Genomic DNA, 18,366 nt, shown 5'->3' with positions numbered 1-18,366 from the left:
TCTTCTTGTCAACCGAGGGTCGCCCACGCAAACTAATAACATCATCGGGAAGGGAAAAGCTTCCCCTATCCGATGATGTTGATGGTTTGCGTTGGTGTCATATGCATGGCGAGAAAAGAGTATAAGAAGGTTTGTTTCATAAAGCTTGTATGCCCTTTTCACATGTTGTTCTTGATTTTCACAAGAACGAAAACGACGCAGCAAAACAAAACACGTCATTTTCGCAGCGCGGCTTACTTCGATCTTCGACATTTCTCGCGTCACTTTTCAAATAGACCGATCTACATTGATCGATTCTCATCTTCGACTGTCTCTCTCTCTCTTTCGTTAATAACTCGGCTCCAAAAACTTGCTCAGCTGTTCTTATCGTCCAATACGCTCAATAATACTTTCTTTTATTTAACAGACTATGTAGAAACGTTAGCCCGAGAAATATGAAAGCATCCAACTTAATTATCAGCGAAAGAGAGAATCGATCAATGTTGAAAAGTGACGCGAGATTCAGAACGCCTGCCATAACCTAAAACTACACCCTTAGCTCAAAAGTAAATTCGTGTGAACAAAGTGTGCGAACCGGATTGGTCGATTTGTAGTTCGAAAACGTCTCAATCTGCGAACCAAAAAAAAAAATAAAATATGAAAACGTCAACCTAAACCCGGTTTGAAATCTATTGGTTTGTTGCTATTGTTGTTGTTGTTGTTGTTCCTGTCACTGTTTCAATAGAAAACAAGGATTGAGTTACATTACAGCTATGACCTGCCTGTTTCCTGTTTGTTTAACATCATTGTGTTTTTATATTTTACTGCTTAACAATCAAATTCTGTTTATCTGTTTGTTTGTTTGTTTGTTTGTTTGTTTGTTTGTATGTATAAAAAAATCACCAGTTCTATTGTTTACGTTTTCTTTTCATCGGCTTCTTCATCATTAATTGTGTTTATCAATACGTAGTTTCAGTATAACACTATTGCAAATAATTAATGTTTGTCTATTGAAAGGTTTTGAACAATTATTATGTATAATAACATCATCGGTTTGTTTGTCTGTTTGTTTACGGTTAAAATATGAAAGAACACTTGATGTTGCATCATTTCTCTTATGTTTGTTTGTTTGTTTTGTTTTTCATCCTACGCAGAAACTAAGGATTGGAGGTTTTGTTTTGTTAAGTTCTGTTCAGTTCGCGCCCAACTGCTGCAGAGTTCCTTCATAAGGGGATGCTTCCTATTGTTTTCGCTTTGTTTTGTTGTTTATCGGTATTGTGGGTGTCGGTGTGTGCGGTGAAAAGTGCTTCAAAAGTGTTTGTTTACATTTAAGAGTGAACTAGATAACGGAAACAGTAGAAAACAATGATCACAAGTGGGTGAATCTGAGTGTGTGTGTGTGTATGTATATGGGTATGATTGGTTAAGAATCGGTTGCTTTGCTTGTGTGGATTGGATTCCCACTATTGTATTGGTAAAAATATATACTTTCTATTGCTCTGTTTACATTCTGCTTTCTCCGTCCATACAAAACAATCGGATTCGTCTATTTCTCATGCTTGAGTGTACCTGTTCTTGCTGTTGTTGTTGTTGTTGTTGTTGTTGCGTGTACGTGTGTGTTTATGTGTGTCTTCGCAGCATTGTTGTTGGTTGTTCGGTTTGTCTTGTTTCTCTATTGATATATTATGGAAGAATTTGAGTTGCCCTGAGCTATTATTTCCTTCATTTCTCTGCTTGTCCTATGTATGTGGTTGCTGTTGTTGTTGTTGTTGTTGTTGAGTGTGTGTATTTGTTTGTTTGTTTATTTCTGAGTGCGCAGGTGTGAGAACAACTGATTATTCGCCTAACTGCTCTTCGCTGGATGTCAATCGAAAAAGAAGCTTTGCGGGGTTGCTTTGTTTTGTTTTCCTGTGGTTGCTGGAACTAAAATCTTACGCTTATTGGAACAAAACTAAAAAAGTAAAGGGGAAAGGTACGATTTAAGCCTCGCCGTGAATGAAGAAGAAACTTGGATCCCATGCGTTTGTTTGCTTTTTTTGCTTCTTTTTTTTTGTCTTGAGAATCTTTCAAAGCTGGTTTTGTGTTTTTTAGTCACCCTGTGGAATTTCTCGCTCTTTGCGTCACGTTTTTGTTTTGTTTTCGCTAGATATTTGTTTTCTTTTTACACTTACAAAGTATGCCACCCAAAATCGAACTAAGTTTTGCTGTTTTTGTTCTCTTCCTCTTCTTTGTTGTCCTAAACGTACAGACTCAACTAATGTTCACTTACAAGTTACAAGTATTTTACTTTTTTTCATTCTTAATATTTTTTAGTATTTTCAATAGTTATATTTATGCCGAAAAAAGGTTAAAAGAAATTCTCCGTAAAACCTAAAAAAAAAATCGTTTTGATCAAGATAACAATAAAGCTACAATTTTGGTTTGTTGTAAAATTTTGAATTTTGACTAGTATCGTTTGCCGAAAGAATAAATGCCAAATAAAGCTCAGTTCCGAAAGTGTTTCTTTTTTACAGCCAATTGTTATTGTTTGCCCTTCTAATTTTAATCAGTACCAAAGTTTTCTTCCTCTTCTTCTTCCCGCGGGGAATTTCGAATTTCGCCATCCAAAACGTTCCTACGTTTTGGGTTTTCGAGTGGTTCCTAAAAATCTTCCAAACGTGTGTCGTGTTTACATGTTTTTGTTTGTTTTTGTTATTATCAAAATCACAGATTATTGTGTATCTTTTTCCTAAATATATTCGAATTCAAATACAGAGGTGTGTGTGAACCAAGAGAAGCGATTTTTTTTCCTTAAACGGTAGTTTTTATTTTTTTTTTGTCAGGGTCTACTATTAACGCTGAAGCATTTTTTTTCTCTTCGCCTGTCTCTTTCTAAAACGTGTGTGTGTGTGCTCTCGTAAGTGTGAGTGTGTGTGTTTCATCCACGCAGATAAGTTTCTTCTTTTAGTCTTTTCTGAGTGTGTGTGTGTGTATTTTATTTCAATTTCGGTAATATCATCAACCCTACTGTCTATGATTTTTCTCCGTGTGATTGGATTTTTTTTTGTTTACTTTTTTACAGTGTTTTTTTCATCTTCTTCTGTCATAATATTGGTTTCAAAATTAAATCAACTTGTTATATTTTTACTTCTTTTTTTCAATATTATTATTTAGAGGCACTCTAAGCTACAAATTGACCAAAAATCGAAAACTTTTTGCTGCGCTTGCTTCGACTTTCGTTTTTTTTTAGAATTGTGGTTTCCGATTTAGCAGTTTCGATTTCAGTCACATTTGTTTCCATGTGTGTGTTTGTGTGTGTGTGTTTGTGTTTATGTATCTGTTTTTTCCTTTCTTTCAATCCTTCATCGGAATTGAAAAAAACAAAACAAATTGTTGTTCGGGTGAGGGTGTTTGAGTGTTTGTGTTGGTTTTGTTTTTCAGGGAAAGATTTGTTTTATAAAAATATTTGTATTTTTTCACACATTGTCTTCTTCTGTATGGTTTACTATGATACGTCGTTTCCTTGAGGAGAAAAGCTGAATTTCTAAACGTTTTATGTCGATTCATACTTTGTCTTGGTTTGTGTGTATGTGTGTGTATGTGTGATAGCCGGAAGCGTGTCCGAAAATTGAGGACTTGATGTGAATGCCTGGATCTGTGGGCTTGAGTGTGTACGTATGTGTCGAAAGGTGCATTCAAAAGCGTCGGTATTCCGGTGTGGGGGTGTGAGTGTAGCTCTAACTTTTTCATGTTCTTTCGTGTTTTATGTAACTATTTCTAAATATGTGTGAGTGTGTGTGTTTGTCTGTGCTGATATATGTTCGTTTTTATGGGTTTTTCCTTCTTTCATATAAAAGGTATATTTTTCATATAAATACGATCTATGCTCTTATCGCTAAATCCTAAGATTTAATCATTCTTGTTTACTTAACTTCTTTTTCTGCAAGATATTTTAAGTGATAATTATTGCTATGCTTGTTTTTTTCCCTCCTTTGTTTTCTCATCTCGCAGTTTACCTCTACTATTGTAATAGTACTAAAATATTTTCTAAGTATATGTATATAGAATTAGTATATTAATAATTGATTTTCCTTCCAATAATATTACCTTATCTCTTTTTACACACGAGTTACAACTCTCTCTCTCTCTCTCTCTCGGTCGCTCTTTCTCTAAATCACTAATCGTAATAATCATAATAATAATAATCGAAAAACGGCTACAATCCGTTTTCCACCTTCCATCCATCCCGCCTATTTATCTTTCTCTCTTGGATGTACACCGCCGCTTGGTTCTCACAAAGAAACAAAAATTCTCAATTTCTTTCCCAGCCTACACAAATTCTACAATGATCCTACAGCTGTGCAAATTGTATCCGCACACTTCGATCGCTCGAAAAATGCGATCTCCACCGGAGGAGTAAATTCTCTTCCTCTCTCTCGAGTCAAATGTGCTTCCGAGTTACCTCTCTACCTTCTCGCTTCTCGCGGATTCGTTTAGTATGCTTGCCGCTGTGTATTCCCTCGCGCTCACAAACACACTCTTGCCGGTTTGCCCGTCGGAAAATTATTCATGTAAATATATGAAAAATAAATATATTTTGTTTTGTTCTGTTTTCCCATTACCCCTCGGTCCGTGCTTTGAATTCCCGGCGGGGTAAATCAAAAAGGGGCGAGGGGTACGTCAAACAACTGCTGTTCTGTGTTTGTGTACTGTATGTGGGTGTGTGTGTGTGAATTTACGGCTTCACTATTTCGCGCATTCGACGTCAGATATACCTTAAGAATCGAGTAGCACAAGAGTGAGTGTGTTTGTTTGTTTGTTGTAAAATATAACCGTAAAAACAAGAAAAAATTGACAATAATTTAAGTTAAAAATTATACTAAACAACAGAATTAACAAAAAGGAACTTTCAGCTATGGTAAAAAATATTTCAGAAATATTTTCGCTTGCTTTTTCCTCGTTTTCGCACGTTCGCACGCATATTGCGCCGTAAATAAAAAATAGTAATAAAGGAGTTTCGTTTTGTGGAACTTTGTTTCTCTAATGGTAATCAATTTCTGGTTTGTTTTTGTTTATGTTTTGCTTTGCTTTGCGTGTGTGTGTTTGTTTGTTTGTTTTTAAATCTAAACATTGGGCGATTGAATGGGATTGCCGGCGATTGTTTGATTGGTTTCGATCACTCTGTCGAATTGAAGGATTTCCAACTCCGCGGATTCCGCTGAGAATAAGTGTTTTGAGGCAATCGCCCGAAAATGAGCCGGGATCATCTGACTACGTACGTTTGGTTTTTTAAAAATGTCACTGCCACCAAATTGAAAAAAAAATATATCACTCTTGATGTTTTCAGAAACTCGGCGAATTCCCCTAGGAGATCGTTTCAAAAATAAGCCAAAAGTCTTTCAAACTCGTGACTAATATCGCTCAAGGCAGCATGACTCATTTATACGACTCGTGTTAGTGTTTTCTTGACCTCCGCGGGTTCCGCTGAAGCTTCGTGGTTTTCAAAAATACCATGAAGATCCTTTGCGAGTGCTGTTAAGGATTTTCCGATGTCAGAAATCGTTGAAAATTAATTATTGATTCTCGCCAAGAGTCTGTTTTCAAAGCCTCTGCTGAATTTAATTTAAGACAGCAATCATGTAAGTGGTTCCTTATTTTGCTATAAATGATCCAAAATTTAGCTAGCAGACAGCAGAATCTTTTTCATTCATCAACATTTTGCGGCTTATGAATATTTCAAATAGCAAAAAAAAAAAGGTTTTCGGCCATCTCCGATTTAACTTGAAATTTTCACAGATGGTAGCATTTTTCATAAGCTTTTTAATGAAAAATATCAAAAAAGGTAATTTTAAGTTAATTAAGTTTAAAACACTTTTTCTTAAATTTTAACCCAAAATTACTTGATTTATTTTTACAGTGTAAATTTTTTTGAAAGGGAATAATTTTATCCTACCACTTTGCCCCAAATATCATTTCGATTGGAAACGACGTTTCCTAGTTATGATTTGTTGAAAATTCTCGTTTTGAAGTTTCTTGCGCGATTCAAAATAGCCGAATTATAGCAGCAATGTGAATGATTGACCATAACAAAACAGTTATGCAAAGTTTCATGCAAATCGATTCGTCATTTGACGTGGAACTGCTCTCATGCTCGTGGTCGTTAGCAGCTGCTAAATTGAAGGTCGCTTTGATGTATTTGCTTCAATACATTTGATTTGAACGTAATATTGAAACTCCGCGGATTCCGCTGAGAGTCGACGGTTTTACGAAGATAGCCCTAAAAATAAGCCAACCATCTCTCAACTTCGTGTCTTCTAGCGTCTATGACACCATGCTTCATCGGATCCGATCATCCATTCAATTCCGCGGATTCCGCTGAACTTTCGCAGTTCTTAAAAATAAAAGATTTTCTTCGCGTTTCTCGAAGTTCGTTTGTGCGTCTGAAATCGAAACCAAACCCCAATTGAAATCTGATCACAATCTCATATGACTCTTGTCATTTGGCGTGGAACTGCTCTTATACTCGTGGTCGTTAGCAGCTGTTAAATTGAAGGTTGCTTTGATGTTTTCTTCTTCTTTAATACATCTGATTTAAGCGTATTATTGAAACTCCGCGGATTCCACTGAGAGTCCACGGTTTTAAGAAGATTTCCCCGACATTTAGCCAAACGCCTCACAACTTCATGTCTTCTAGCGTCTAAGACACCATGCTTCATCGAATCATCCGATCATCCAATCAATTCCGCGGATTCCGCTGAACTTTCGCGGTTAAGAAAAAGCTCGCCCAAGATTGAGTAAATTGGATCTTAAACTTGCGACTCATGTTGACAAATTTCTAGGCTAAGCTTTCTTAAATTACATTGAAATTTCATGAGCTCGTTCCAGATTGAGTCGATCGTGTATGCAACTTGGGAGTCAAATTCATACTTTTTGATCTCTGTGGATTCCGCTGTTGTGATTTCATGGGCTTTGCCAACATTGAGTCAAATGTGTCTCAAATTTGTGACACTAATTGCTAACTTTATGTTTCATATCTCCCCAAATTCCGCGGAGGTAACAAAAGCCATTCACGAATTCCGCTGAGCTCCACCAAAATTGAGTCAATAGTGTTCAGCCGAGATGGAGTCAATCGCGAATTCTGCTGAAATCGTAAGATTTGTTCACCCGTTTTTTTCAATTTGTGTGATTCACAACAACAAATTTCTAATTAAGTTCTGCGCGAATTCCGCTGAGATTTTATGATGCCAAAGCTGAGTCAATCTCAAATCTCAATCTTGCTATTCGAATTTTCAAATTCATATCTCCATGAAGTCTGATGGGATTTCATTAGCCCAGTCCAGATTTGTAATGCATCGAATAGTGCTAAATATTTGACCAGGTATTCGGCGTTTACACCAAAATTTGATTTTCGGCGTTTTCTCAGCTAACAATACTGTTGCAGCCAAATATTCAGTGCATCAATAGTCCAGATGGGGTCAATCGATTCTAAAAATTGTGACTCAAATTTTCAGATTTCTGCTTTAGATTACCACGAATTTCGCGGATATTTCATGAACTCGACCAATATTTAATCCATCGTGGCTTAAACTTGTGACGCACATGTCTAAATTTCTAGCTTACATTTCAACAAATCCCGCTAAGATCCTTGAATCCTGCTGAGATTTTATGGACTCAGTCAAGATTGAGTTAGTCGACTCAACAAGTTATGATTAAAATGGTTAAATTTGTGCTTTAGAACTCCTAAAATTCCGCAGAGGTTTCATGAGCTCGGCCAAAATTGAGTCAATCGTGTTTGAAGCTTGAGGCTCAAAGAATGAATTGAACGCTGCACATCTCCGCGGGTTTCGCTGAAATTTGCATGAGCTCGGCCAAGATTGAGTAAACTTGCTGCTCAGGTTGTTATGATTGGGTGAGGCAATAGGCTTTAAAACTTGTGACTCAAGTTGTCAAGTTCCTGGTTTAGATCTCCAAAATTTTGCTGAGATTTGTGGAACGTAAACATGGGACTCAAATTGTAAAATTTGTAGAGCATATCTCCTGGAATCTTGTTAAGATTTGTGACTAAAATTGTTAAAAATTTTTCACAAATTCCACTAAGATTAGCCCGTTAAGAAAGCTTAATCAGCTCCGTACCGAATGAATCAATCGACTCTAAAACTGACTTGGACCGTCAAATTTAAACTAGATCTCCGCGGTTTCCGCTATTTATACTTTAGATCTCCGTGAATTCCGCTGAAATTACAAGAGCTCGTGAAAGATTGAGTCTAGTTGCGGCTCAGATTGTTATGATTGTCAATCAATAGATTCTCAAACTTGTTACTCAAATGTCCAAATTTCTAGTTAAGATCTTTGTAAATTTCGCCGAGATTTCATGAACTCAAACATATGCCTGCGAGCTCTGCTGAGATTGATCAAGATTGAAACAACTGTGTCTCGGATTTTTGACTGATATTGTCAAATTTCCGCTTTACATCTTCACGAATTCCGCTAAGATCGACACGTAAATCCCGCTGAAATTTCATGAGTTCAGTCTAGATTGAGTCAATTGACTCTTGAACTTAGATCTCCGCGATTTCCGCTATTTATACTTTAAATTTTCGTGAAGTCCGCTTCGATGTCAAGAACTCCCACAATATTGAATCTACTTGACATTAGCTCCGCTAAGATCGCCTCGTGAATCCCGTAGAAATTTAATGAGCTCAGTCCAGATTGAATCAATTGACTCTAACACTTGTGACTTGTCAAATTTAAACTTTAGATTTCCGCGGTTTGCGCTATTTATACTTTAGATCTCCTTGAATTCCGCTGAAATTTCAAGAGCTCGTGCAAGATTGAGTCTACTTACGACTGAGATTGTTATGATTGGATCAATAGACTCTCAAAACTTGTGATTCAAGATGTGAGGTTTCTGCTATAAATCTCCGCGAATTTCGCTGATATTCCATGAGCTCGATCTAAATAAAAAAAAAAAAAATCGTGTCTTAAATTTTTGACTCAAGTGTCAAGACATTAAGATCTTCGAAAATTTTGCTGAGATTTAATGCATTCAAACATGCGACTAAAATTGTAAAATTTCTACTTGAGCTGTCTGCGAGCTCCGCTGAGATTTAATGAATTCGCTCAAGATTGCAACAATTGTGTCTCGGATTGTTGACTGGAATTGTCAAATTTATGCTTTAGATCTTCACGAATTCCGCTAAGACCGCCTCATGAATTCCGCTGAAATTTCATGAGCTCAGTCTAGATTGAGTCAATCGACTCTAAAACATGTGCCATGGATTGTTAAATTTGCACTTTAGATCTTCGCGATTTCCGCTATTTATTCGTTAGACCCCCATAAATTCCGCTTAGATTTCAAGAGTTTGCACCAGATTGGATCAGATTGTTATGATTGTTTCTTCTTTTGATCTCCTCGAATTTAACTGATATTTATATAACGTTGGATATCCACGAACTCTGCTAAGATTTCATGAACTATCCCAAGATTGAGTCCGTCGTGTCTCGAACTTGTGACTCAAATTATCTAATTTACGCTTTAGATCTTCTCTAATTCCGCTAAGATCATCCTCGTGAACCCCGCAGAACTTTCATGAGCTCAGTCCAGATTGAGTCAATCGACTCTAAAAGTTGAGATTTGCATTGTTCAATTAGACCTCCGTGGATTCCATTGAGATTTCATGAGCTCAGTCAATATGTGACAACAATCTTTCAAATTTCTTGTTCAGAAACCCGCGAATTTCACTGAGTCTTTATTTATAAGATCGTCCAAGGTTGAGTCAATAATTTTTCAAGCTTGTGACCAAAATAGTCAAATGTATACGTCAGATCTCCACGAATTACACATGAGCATCATGAGCTCATGAGCTCGCCCAAGATTGAGCCAATCATGTCCCAAATAGTCAACATTTAACATTGGATCTTCCCGAATTCCACTAAGATTTTTCAAACATGCGACTCAAATTGTCAGTTGTATACGTCAAATCTAAATAAAAAACCGCTGAGATTTCATGGACTGCGGCAATGTGACTGCCAAGTCTATTGTCAAACTGTCAGATTTGTCGCAACGGATGCAATGTGCGTGAACCTTAAGAATTCAGCGAATTTCCGAAACGAATTCAGATTGATAGACAAAGATGTCTAATTTGATTTCCGCGAATTCCGCGGAGATCTCTTTGTGTCGAGCTTTTTCTTGGAGCAATCATCTACATCAAACTTTTGACTGACATCATTCAATAATTCCACCAACACAACTCGGGCTGAGCGAATTCCGCTGAGTTGCTTTAGCACGATCAGAATTTTTAATTGGACTTTCCCAACTTGAGCTATGGGTTTCTGAGGGCAAGCGAATCATTCCGAGAACTGTGTTGGCAGCAATGCTGATATTTTGATTCAATTTATGAATCCCTTGGAAAAAATACTTGAAGCATGTTTGAAACTCCGCGGATTTCGCTAAGACGTATGATATTGCGATTCTCGTTGGTAATTCTCGCGAATTACGTAAGGACTTGGATGTAATAATTTTCAGCAGGAGTTATGTGCCTCTTCTGTGAAATTACTCTAGGCTGGATTAAGATTTTATTGAGTGCAATTTTCCCTAAGCGCGTTTAGAAAATCTCAGTGAAATTTGCGGAGATTCGAGTTGGAGATTTCACTTGTGATCTGTGAGCGAATAATCATTGATTGAATCGCTCGAAAGTTTCATGCCAATCTCCGCGAAATCCGCTGAGATTTGCTACAATCGAAACAAACGAGATTCCAAGGCAGCATTCTGCCATTATCAAAATCCAGGGCTCCGTGGATCCCGCTGAGATTTGTCAGTGTATTGCGTAGTTAATTTTAGACATCGGCAAATCCGCTATCGCATTGCCATCGAAATTGTTACAAGGTCTCTGCAGTGAAATGCCTCTATGGCAACAAGGCGTGAAATTGAGCCTTATTAAAGTATGTATAGGACTCCACGAAATTCGCTAAAGGCTTCGCCTCGCTTACGCCATTCGTAATGCCTTGAAAATCTAGCTAGAAGCCATGCGAAATGATTGCTCTAGAACTCCAGCATGCGACGCGTTCAGATCTTACCGGATCCCTCCACCGATATGGTCGAGCTCGAAGTTGGAGAACCCTATCGAGATCTTGGTGAAGCCAATCTGAAATTAATCGGAATTCGCTGAAATTTGCTAGAAATTCCGACTCTATCTAGCTAACAGAAAGAAGTTTGATGAGCTATTCTGAAGAAGATGCGAGAAATGAAAGACGATTTTTCGAAGATTGATTTGCTAGTGTGAGATTTTATGAGAATCTAGAATTGAGAGTTAGAAATTCCACGAATTTGATTTGAAAACATGTACGGTCTAGTGGAAAGTGTCAACGACCTCTTTGACAATAAGGTGGGTAATTTCGTCTTAGTTTGAGCTCTCTTGAGTCGCGTAGAACTCAGCGAAATCCGCTAAGACACATTGGCCATTCCCTGGAAATCCAGTTTGAAATTTCATGAAACCCATCTTCACAGAGAGTTGCTCAGGGTTATGCCTCAAATGAGGTGCTTAGGGAAATGTCTCGAGAAAACGAGCACAGAGCTCGATTGATGCAGAGATCGACTGAGATTTTTGACTTATACTTCGATACGAAATTGTTGATCATCTATGATTCAGCCGAATCCATTGAAATTAGGCGATATTCGCTACTATTCAATTAATCACTCGCATTTAACGGCAGAAAGTTGTCAGCCGGAACATGGTGCTCTGTTGTGAAATGTGAATCTTGCAGTCTCATTGAAATCTATGAAATCCGCTAAGATTGAGTACCATATTGTTCGATACTAAATGTTTGATCTCAGGAAGCTCATCTGAGCGGAATCCGCTGCAAATTGCTCAAACGCCCAAACTGCCAAACAAAATGCTCTTATTGAAGTCAAGTGTAGCAGCGTTAAGAATTCCGTGCCAACATTTCAAAGGGGCGTAATTGTATTTGTAAACAATGGCTTCAGCCGTCGATTTCTCGCGATGTGAGGTTTCCGCTTTAAATCTCCGTGAATTTCGTTAAATTTCCGATGACCTCCAATATTCAAGATCATCAAATTGTCTAGACAAATTGTCGCTGTTCAAACTTCTGTGAATGACACTGATCTCATATCATATGTTGAAGCATATTTGAGCCAACCCTGTTGAAATTGAACCCAATTACTAATCATTTGTTTTCGTGGTTTTTGTGGAATAAGTCGGGAAGAATGGAAGCTTTCAGGGGAATCAGATGATAAAGACGAAAATGCATTGAGCGACTTCGACTCAGCGGATTCCGCGGACGTTCAAAAGAGAATCATATCTTGTGAACTGTGAGCAAATAGTCAATTATTGAATCGCTCGCATGTAAAATTTTCGAATCCCTGCACTGAAAACTCTCCGGGATTGACTCTATCGTACCTCAAATTCAAAATGCGTCTTGAACAATTCTGCGAATTTTAAAAATTTTGAGTTTCTTGTGTTCCGCGGAAATATCACGTTGAAATTCGGAAAAGCTAAAATCGAAAAAAAACGGTACAACTACCGATGTGGAGCGAGGAAGCTTATGTTAGACCACAGTTTCATCGGCATTCTTAATCTGCGCGAAATTCGCTAAGCGGTGTTTACCGCATAAGCTTGAATGTTTGCTTGATTTGGGGTCACTTGAGTCCCATTGAACTGCGTAAAACCCGCTAAAATGCAGTAATCGCGTGACAATTCCTCGGAAATTCCCAGTTTGGATTTGCATATAAATCGCCTTACTATTGGTGGTCGAATCGAATTGGTGGTTGAGCCCCACTGGGAATCCTACCGATATCTTGGAATAATTTTTCAGGGCGATCTCCGGAAATTCATCTTAAATTAAGCGGAATTCACTGAAATTCGCTCATTAAATTCGGTAGTATGTATGGTCTAGTGGAAATGGTCGTCAGCTGACTCTACGATAAAAAGACGTGAAATTTTGTCTCAGTTTCAGATATTTGAAGTCGAGAAGGACTCCGCGAAAACCGCTAAGATGCAATAACTTTCGAATTGCCTTAGCTTAGAGAGATCTTCGGCCATGAAATGCCTCCAGAACTCGTTAAGAATGAATAGAACGAATCATCTTCGAGATTTTACGGATCTCTCTCAAATGATTCGGTGACGAGTTTGACGGGAACCGAGGTGTTCAACGAATTATTGATGCTACATTATTGATCTCGTCAAGATCATGTGCAATTAAGCGGAATCCGCTGAAATTCAACTCATCCCATTTAAAAGTCAGTTCAATCTAGTTGAAAATATTAATTGCCTCTATGTCAATGACAACATATCAAGAAGACTGGCAACTCTTCCATTGTCTCATACGACCACTATGAGCCAGGAACAATCGCCTCATCTGCTGCTCAAAGGTAAACGCTTCAAACGAATTTGATAGCAAAGATTACAACCTCAGAAGAAAGGTTTGTGTATTTGCTCATATTTCTATGCGCTGCTTCCACCTTCACCAAAGTGCGGCGCTACTGTATCTGTCACTTGGATTCCGGCAAAGTTGCCAGTCTTCTTGATATGATGTCTTCGCTCTATGGCAATGAGGCGTGAAATTTCGTCTCAGTCTGGGGTTCCTAGCAGTCCCATAGGATTGATATAACTGCATAAAAGCCGCCTTACCAAAGGCAGGTTCAATGTGAAATGCTTGACCAGGGAGCTCGTTTAGAATTAAACGAATCAAGTTCTGACTTCCACGGATTTTTGATGCAGCTTGACTGGGAATCCAATCGAGATAATCAATGGATTCGCGGAAACCGCTGAAATACCTTAATTCACGACTCCCATGCTGTTTGGAGCTTTGAAATTTTCAATTGAGGATTTACCGAATCCAATCAATTCGGTTAAAATTCTGATGATTTTGGTGTGGCAGTTTTGACGATTTTTGTTGCAAGTTGCCGCTGTATTTTCATGACTTTTCTCAAAAGTTTGAGTTCTTACATTTTTGAAAAAATAATAATGTGAGAACTGCATTCATACACATTAGAAAATCTTCCGCGAAAAGTGCAGAGTTTTCGCTAAGGCTGGTACGCTTCAAGTAGGATTAAATTTTATTCCGTTGGCCTTGTTTTGAAATCTACGAAAACCGCTGAGTTTTCGCTACTAATGGTAAACGGTGAGTTTTTTTTTAAATAATTAACTCATACCGGTATACTTCAAGTAGAATTTATTATTGTTATTAGCCTTGCATAGAAGATCTTTCAAATGTTCGATTGACTTCGAAAGATGTCGTTACAATGCCAAGTCTTATTTGACATCTTATCATGCACAAATTGAGCAATTTTAAGCTGATATTTGATTTTGTGATGTTTGTTTAGTATTCCGCGAAATTCGCTGAGTTAAGTGTTCATAATTACTCTGAGACTTATCTCATTTGGCATCACGTTCTTGTACGATTTGTGCAATTTTGAGCTAAGGTACATAGAAACCCAGCCTAATTCAGTGCAAACGGCTGAGAAAATGCAATAGGTCCCAAGTAACATTGACAGATTCTCTTCGTCGACTTTCTCTTTGCATCCTCACGTCCATGTTACGACATTCCCAGCTATTTTCTGCACACAGATCGATGCAAGAAGCTATTATCTACACGGGAAAAAAAGAGTTCCCATATTCGTGAACCATAGTTCACGGTGTATATTTGAGAAAATTTTGTTCTGGATAGTTGGCCGTGATTTTTAGTTCATGGTCCGTTCCCGTTTTCGGGAATGGATTTTTTTCCGAGTAGCATCTATTACGACAAACACGACAAGAAACGGTTCTGTACACAAGTTATTAACGCAAGGGAAAGTCGATGAAGAGAATCGATCAATGTTACTTCTGACCTAATGCATTGTTCAGCTTGTTTTGACTCTGCGTTTGGAGTAGTGTTGATCAGTTTTGGATTTTATATACTGTTGACGTCCAAAAATCCCGGTCTCAGTTGACTACAAAAATTCTCTAAAATTCCCAAGCCTCCTTCGTGCCTCGTAGCATTGGGCGCTCCCACTGCAGACCAGTCAACCGAACATGCCCCGTCACGATCCCATTCAAATCACTCATCTCTAGTGCTTCCGTTGGAGGTGAGTAATGTGGGTAGCTCTGTCTTTAAAACTAGTTTGAAAAGTGCAAGATAGGTGTCGCCAAAGCGAAAGATTGACTATATAGCAAAAAAAGAAAGAAAGGAAACTTCTTTTGTCCCCTCAAGTTTGAGGTTTAGATGTAGTAAGCGTGTTTCAGTAACTCGTGTGTGTTTGTTTGTGTGTGTGTGTGAGTGACGGCGTCGAGCTCTGCTAGCCCTGCCCTATCTCTACCAAATGGAATGTAACGCTTGAAAGAAAATTGAGTTGGAACCAAACGATAATTTTAGATTTAGAACTACTAGTACTAGTTACTACCACTACTTCCTACTACCCAGTAGCAGCACTTTTCTTCTTCTCTTAAACCTTAACTTTCGATTCTCAAAGTGGAGGAGAAAACGTGTCAACGCGTTGCGTTCTTTACTAACATTTAGATAATTATGTTTTTTTTTGTTAACACCAAAAAGTAGCTTTCTACTCGGGAAAAACCTAGGATTCGCTTGCGCTAGTTTTTGCATCGTCGTCGTCGTCTTCGTCGATTATATTAAATAACTCAATTACGGTGCGCCGAAAATTTTGAATAACTAAGCCTAAATAGTAAATTTAATTTCGCCTTTGGAAAATTTTGACTTGAGAATGCTTTTTGTTGTTGTTGTTGTTGCCTAAACTAAACTAATCGAAACGAGTTTGTTTCATCACATAAAATTTTGAGATCCATGAAGTTTTCCGAAACGAGTACGCCAATAATGATGCGGCTGAGTGCGGTCCTATAATTAAGTTACTTAATATTACTTGGTTAAAGATTTTGTATTGTTTTCTTTTCTTTTTTTTTCATTCAGGTTTAAAGAAAAACGTAAATTGTTCATCTCTATCACAGCCAATGGTTACGCAGAATCTTCTCTTTTCAGTGTGTTTTTCCCTTTGTGAGTTCTTGATTCTTTTTTTTTTTTAAATCCAAAAAAGTCGCCAATTCGCCATTTTTCATCGTTTCTAAACTAATCTTACTCAACAAATACTAGGAAAGAATCGCTTAACTTAACAACGTAAATTTGAACTAGGATTATCACAACACGTTTTGTTTTCTTCAAAAATTTTTGATTTGCCGAAACGAAATAATTTTGAACTTTGGTTTTGGTTTGCCGAAACAGTCAATTTGGAACATCTCCTCCACCTTCGATTCTTTCTCTCCCTTTCACGCTCGCACTGTCTCTCTGCGCTAGAATTAAAGTAAATAATTTTGAACGCAGGAAAGATGACCTAAAAGTAACGATTCACAATCGGTGACGATTGAGTTTTGTTTGTTTTTTTTTTTTACATTTTGCTTAGAGTGTACGAGTGAGTGTATGTATGTGTGTATGTGTGTGTGTGTGTGATATGCAACTAGAGTGTTAATTTCGCCTAAATTTCTACTATCTCTCCACACGTTCTTAGAGGTCTAAAATGATCAATGTCTCCTTCGCTCAAAACTCACTCCGAAAGAACTCAGAAACTGTGTGTTTTGATATTTTACAAAATGAGTGTGTGTGTACAGAAATTCAATCAACTGTCACCTTCCCCATTCGCGGGGGGAGTAAAAGAAATCGCTCTTACAACTAAAACTCACTACACATTAATAAGGAACGTAATGCTTTTCACTAACTTATGCCTTCTCTTGCGCTTTCTCCCTCTCTTTCTCTCTCTCTTACTTCTCTACTCTCCGATTTATTTGTTTGCCTGTGTGTGTGTGTATCTGTTTACGTGGGAAAATATGAAAAATCTGTCTTACTATGATAACAAAGAGAATAAAAATAATAGGTTTTGATTCGGTTTCTGTTCTGCTGCAAGCTCCAACACAAAACAAAAATTAGTAACGGAATTAACCTGTTAAGGAGGATGAATTATGCGAGTACACGGAAAATTAAGAACGAAACAAAAAATCATTCATGGTCACACGCGTTTCCGTTGCTTTGTGTTTTGAAGAGGAGAAAACTTGTTATTGTTGTTGTTGTTGTTTACCTTTTTTCGCATTAAACTTTTCTCGCTTGTTTGTTTGTTTGGGGGAGGGTAGATAATAACTAACTCAATATTAATTAATATTCAATAAGATCACAGATGTCTTTTTTCAATTAATTATGTGTGTGTAAGTGATTACGTTTTCCCATGCGCGGGTGTAGCTGTGCAGGCCTGCTGTGAGTTCGAAACGAAAACAAAACGAACAACCGTGCGTCTCCATGGAAACGCACCGTTGTTGCTGTTCTTTTGACATTTTGGATTCAAAGCAAAGCAGGCACGACACCGCGCAAATCATCAGTTTGTTTCAAACCTCTTGTCGAGTGTGTGTGTGTGTGTGTGTGTCTGTTTTCCGGCGTCCATGAATTTCCTCCATCGAAAATTGACAATTTGATCGGTAATTTTGCAATTTGTTACTGTTTTGTTTTTTGTTATCTGCGTTGTCGCCGCCATTCTATAACCTGTTTACGGAGAAGTTTATTGGTATAAATAGCACCAATATTAATTACATTATACGTGGTTGTGTGTGTGTCTGTGTTGTGGTTGTTGATTACTATATAAAATTACTCTTTATATGTATATATTGCTTCATTACTCGCGCGGTTCATCCTTACATTATCATGTTTTTTTTTTTGGGGGAACGAAGGGTTTGCTATAGGGGGTTGTCTGGTTAGTTTTTCTTAATAGCTTCTTTTGTTGTCCCGTAATGGTATATATGTGTGGGTGTGTGTAAGTTTAGTGTTTGTTTGTTTTTTTCTTAGTGTACGGAGGCTTCTCCTGTGCGTCACTTCCCGCTATTGTTTGTTTTCTCTTTTGAAATTTGTTTTGCACTGCCATCTGCTGCTGATCCTGCTTCTTCATATTAGTTTGGTTTGCCGTTTCTCCATCTGGTGGTGTGTTGGTAGTTGTGGGGTTGCCGAAGGTCGTTCAGGTGAAGCCGTACATATCACAATGATGCTGCAGGTTGTAGAGCAGGAGGAAGTTCAGCAGGTGCAGATCGTCGCACTATTGGGGCGAGTCGTCCTTCCCGTCGATCGGCGAAGGCGATAGGAACTTTCGCACGTACTTCGGGTAGTGCGTCTTCTCGTGCGCCTTCAGGATCGTCGATCGGGAGAACGTCTTGCCGCACATCCCGCAGCGGAAGGGCCGCTCGCCTACATTGAAGGGGGGAAGGGGTGTTGAGAAAGTGGTTAGGGTTAGTTGTGAAATAGTTTGTTGAGGTTGTAATCCCGTTTTACCTAGATAAATCTTTCGTTTCTATTTCAGACGACTATTGAAGATGCCTTACAACATTTCGTTGCAATAGCCAAATTGTAGAACATGAGGCATGTTTGGCAACC

At 38.1% G+C, this 18,366-nt stretch overlaps 1 protein-coding gene across 12 annotated transcripts in view; it reads right to left on the bottom strand.

Moving 5' to 3' along the window:
- The window catches only part of mamo (maternal gene required for meiosis), a 530,597-nt gene that overhangs the window by 32,780 nt on the left and 479,451 nt on the right, over positions 1-18,366 (bottom strand). For 2 of the 12 annotated variants that reach the window (XM_065229303.1, XM_065229304.1), the window contains exon 9: positions 16,768-18,180. The exons of the other annotated variants lie outside the window; for them this stretch is intronic. In XM_065229303.1, coding sequence (XP_065085375.1) covers positions 18,032-18,180 — 149 coding nt within the window. In that variant the 3' untranslated portion in view covers positions 16,768-18,031. Of the gene's footprint in view, positions 1-16,767; positions 18,181-18,366 lie in introns of those variants that run through there. 12 annotated transcript variants of the gene reach the window in all.

Source organism: Ochlerotatus camptorhynchus, unplaced genomic scaffold, assembly GCF_037179485.1.
Source record: "Ochlerotatus camptorhynchus isolate MF236.1 unplaced genomic scaffold, CSIRO-AGI_Acam_v1.1 ptg000313l, whole genome shotgun sequence".
NCBI classification, from domain to species: Eukaryota; Metazoa; Arthropoda; class Insecta; order Diptera; family Culicidae; genus Ochlerotatus; species Ochlerotatus camptorhynchus.
The sequence above is the reverse complement of the archived record's forward strand: the minus strand, read 5'-3'. Positions and strand labels throughout refer to the sequence as shown.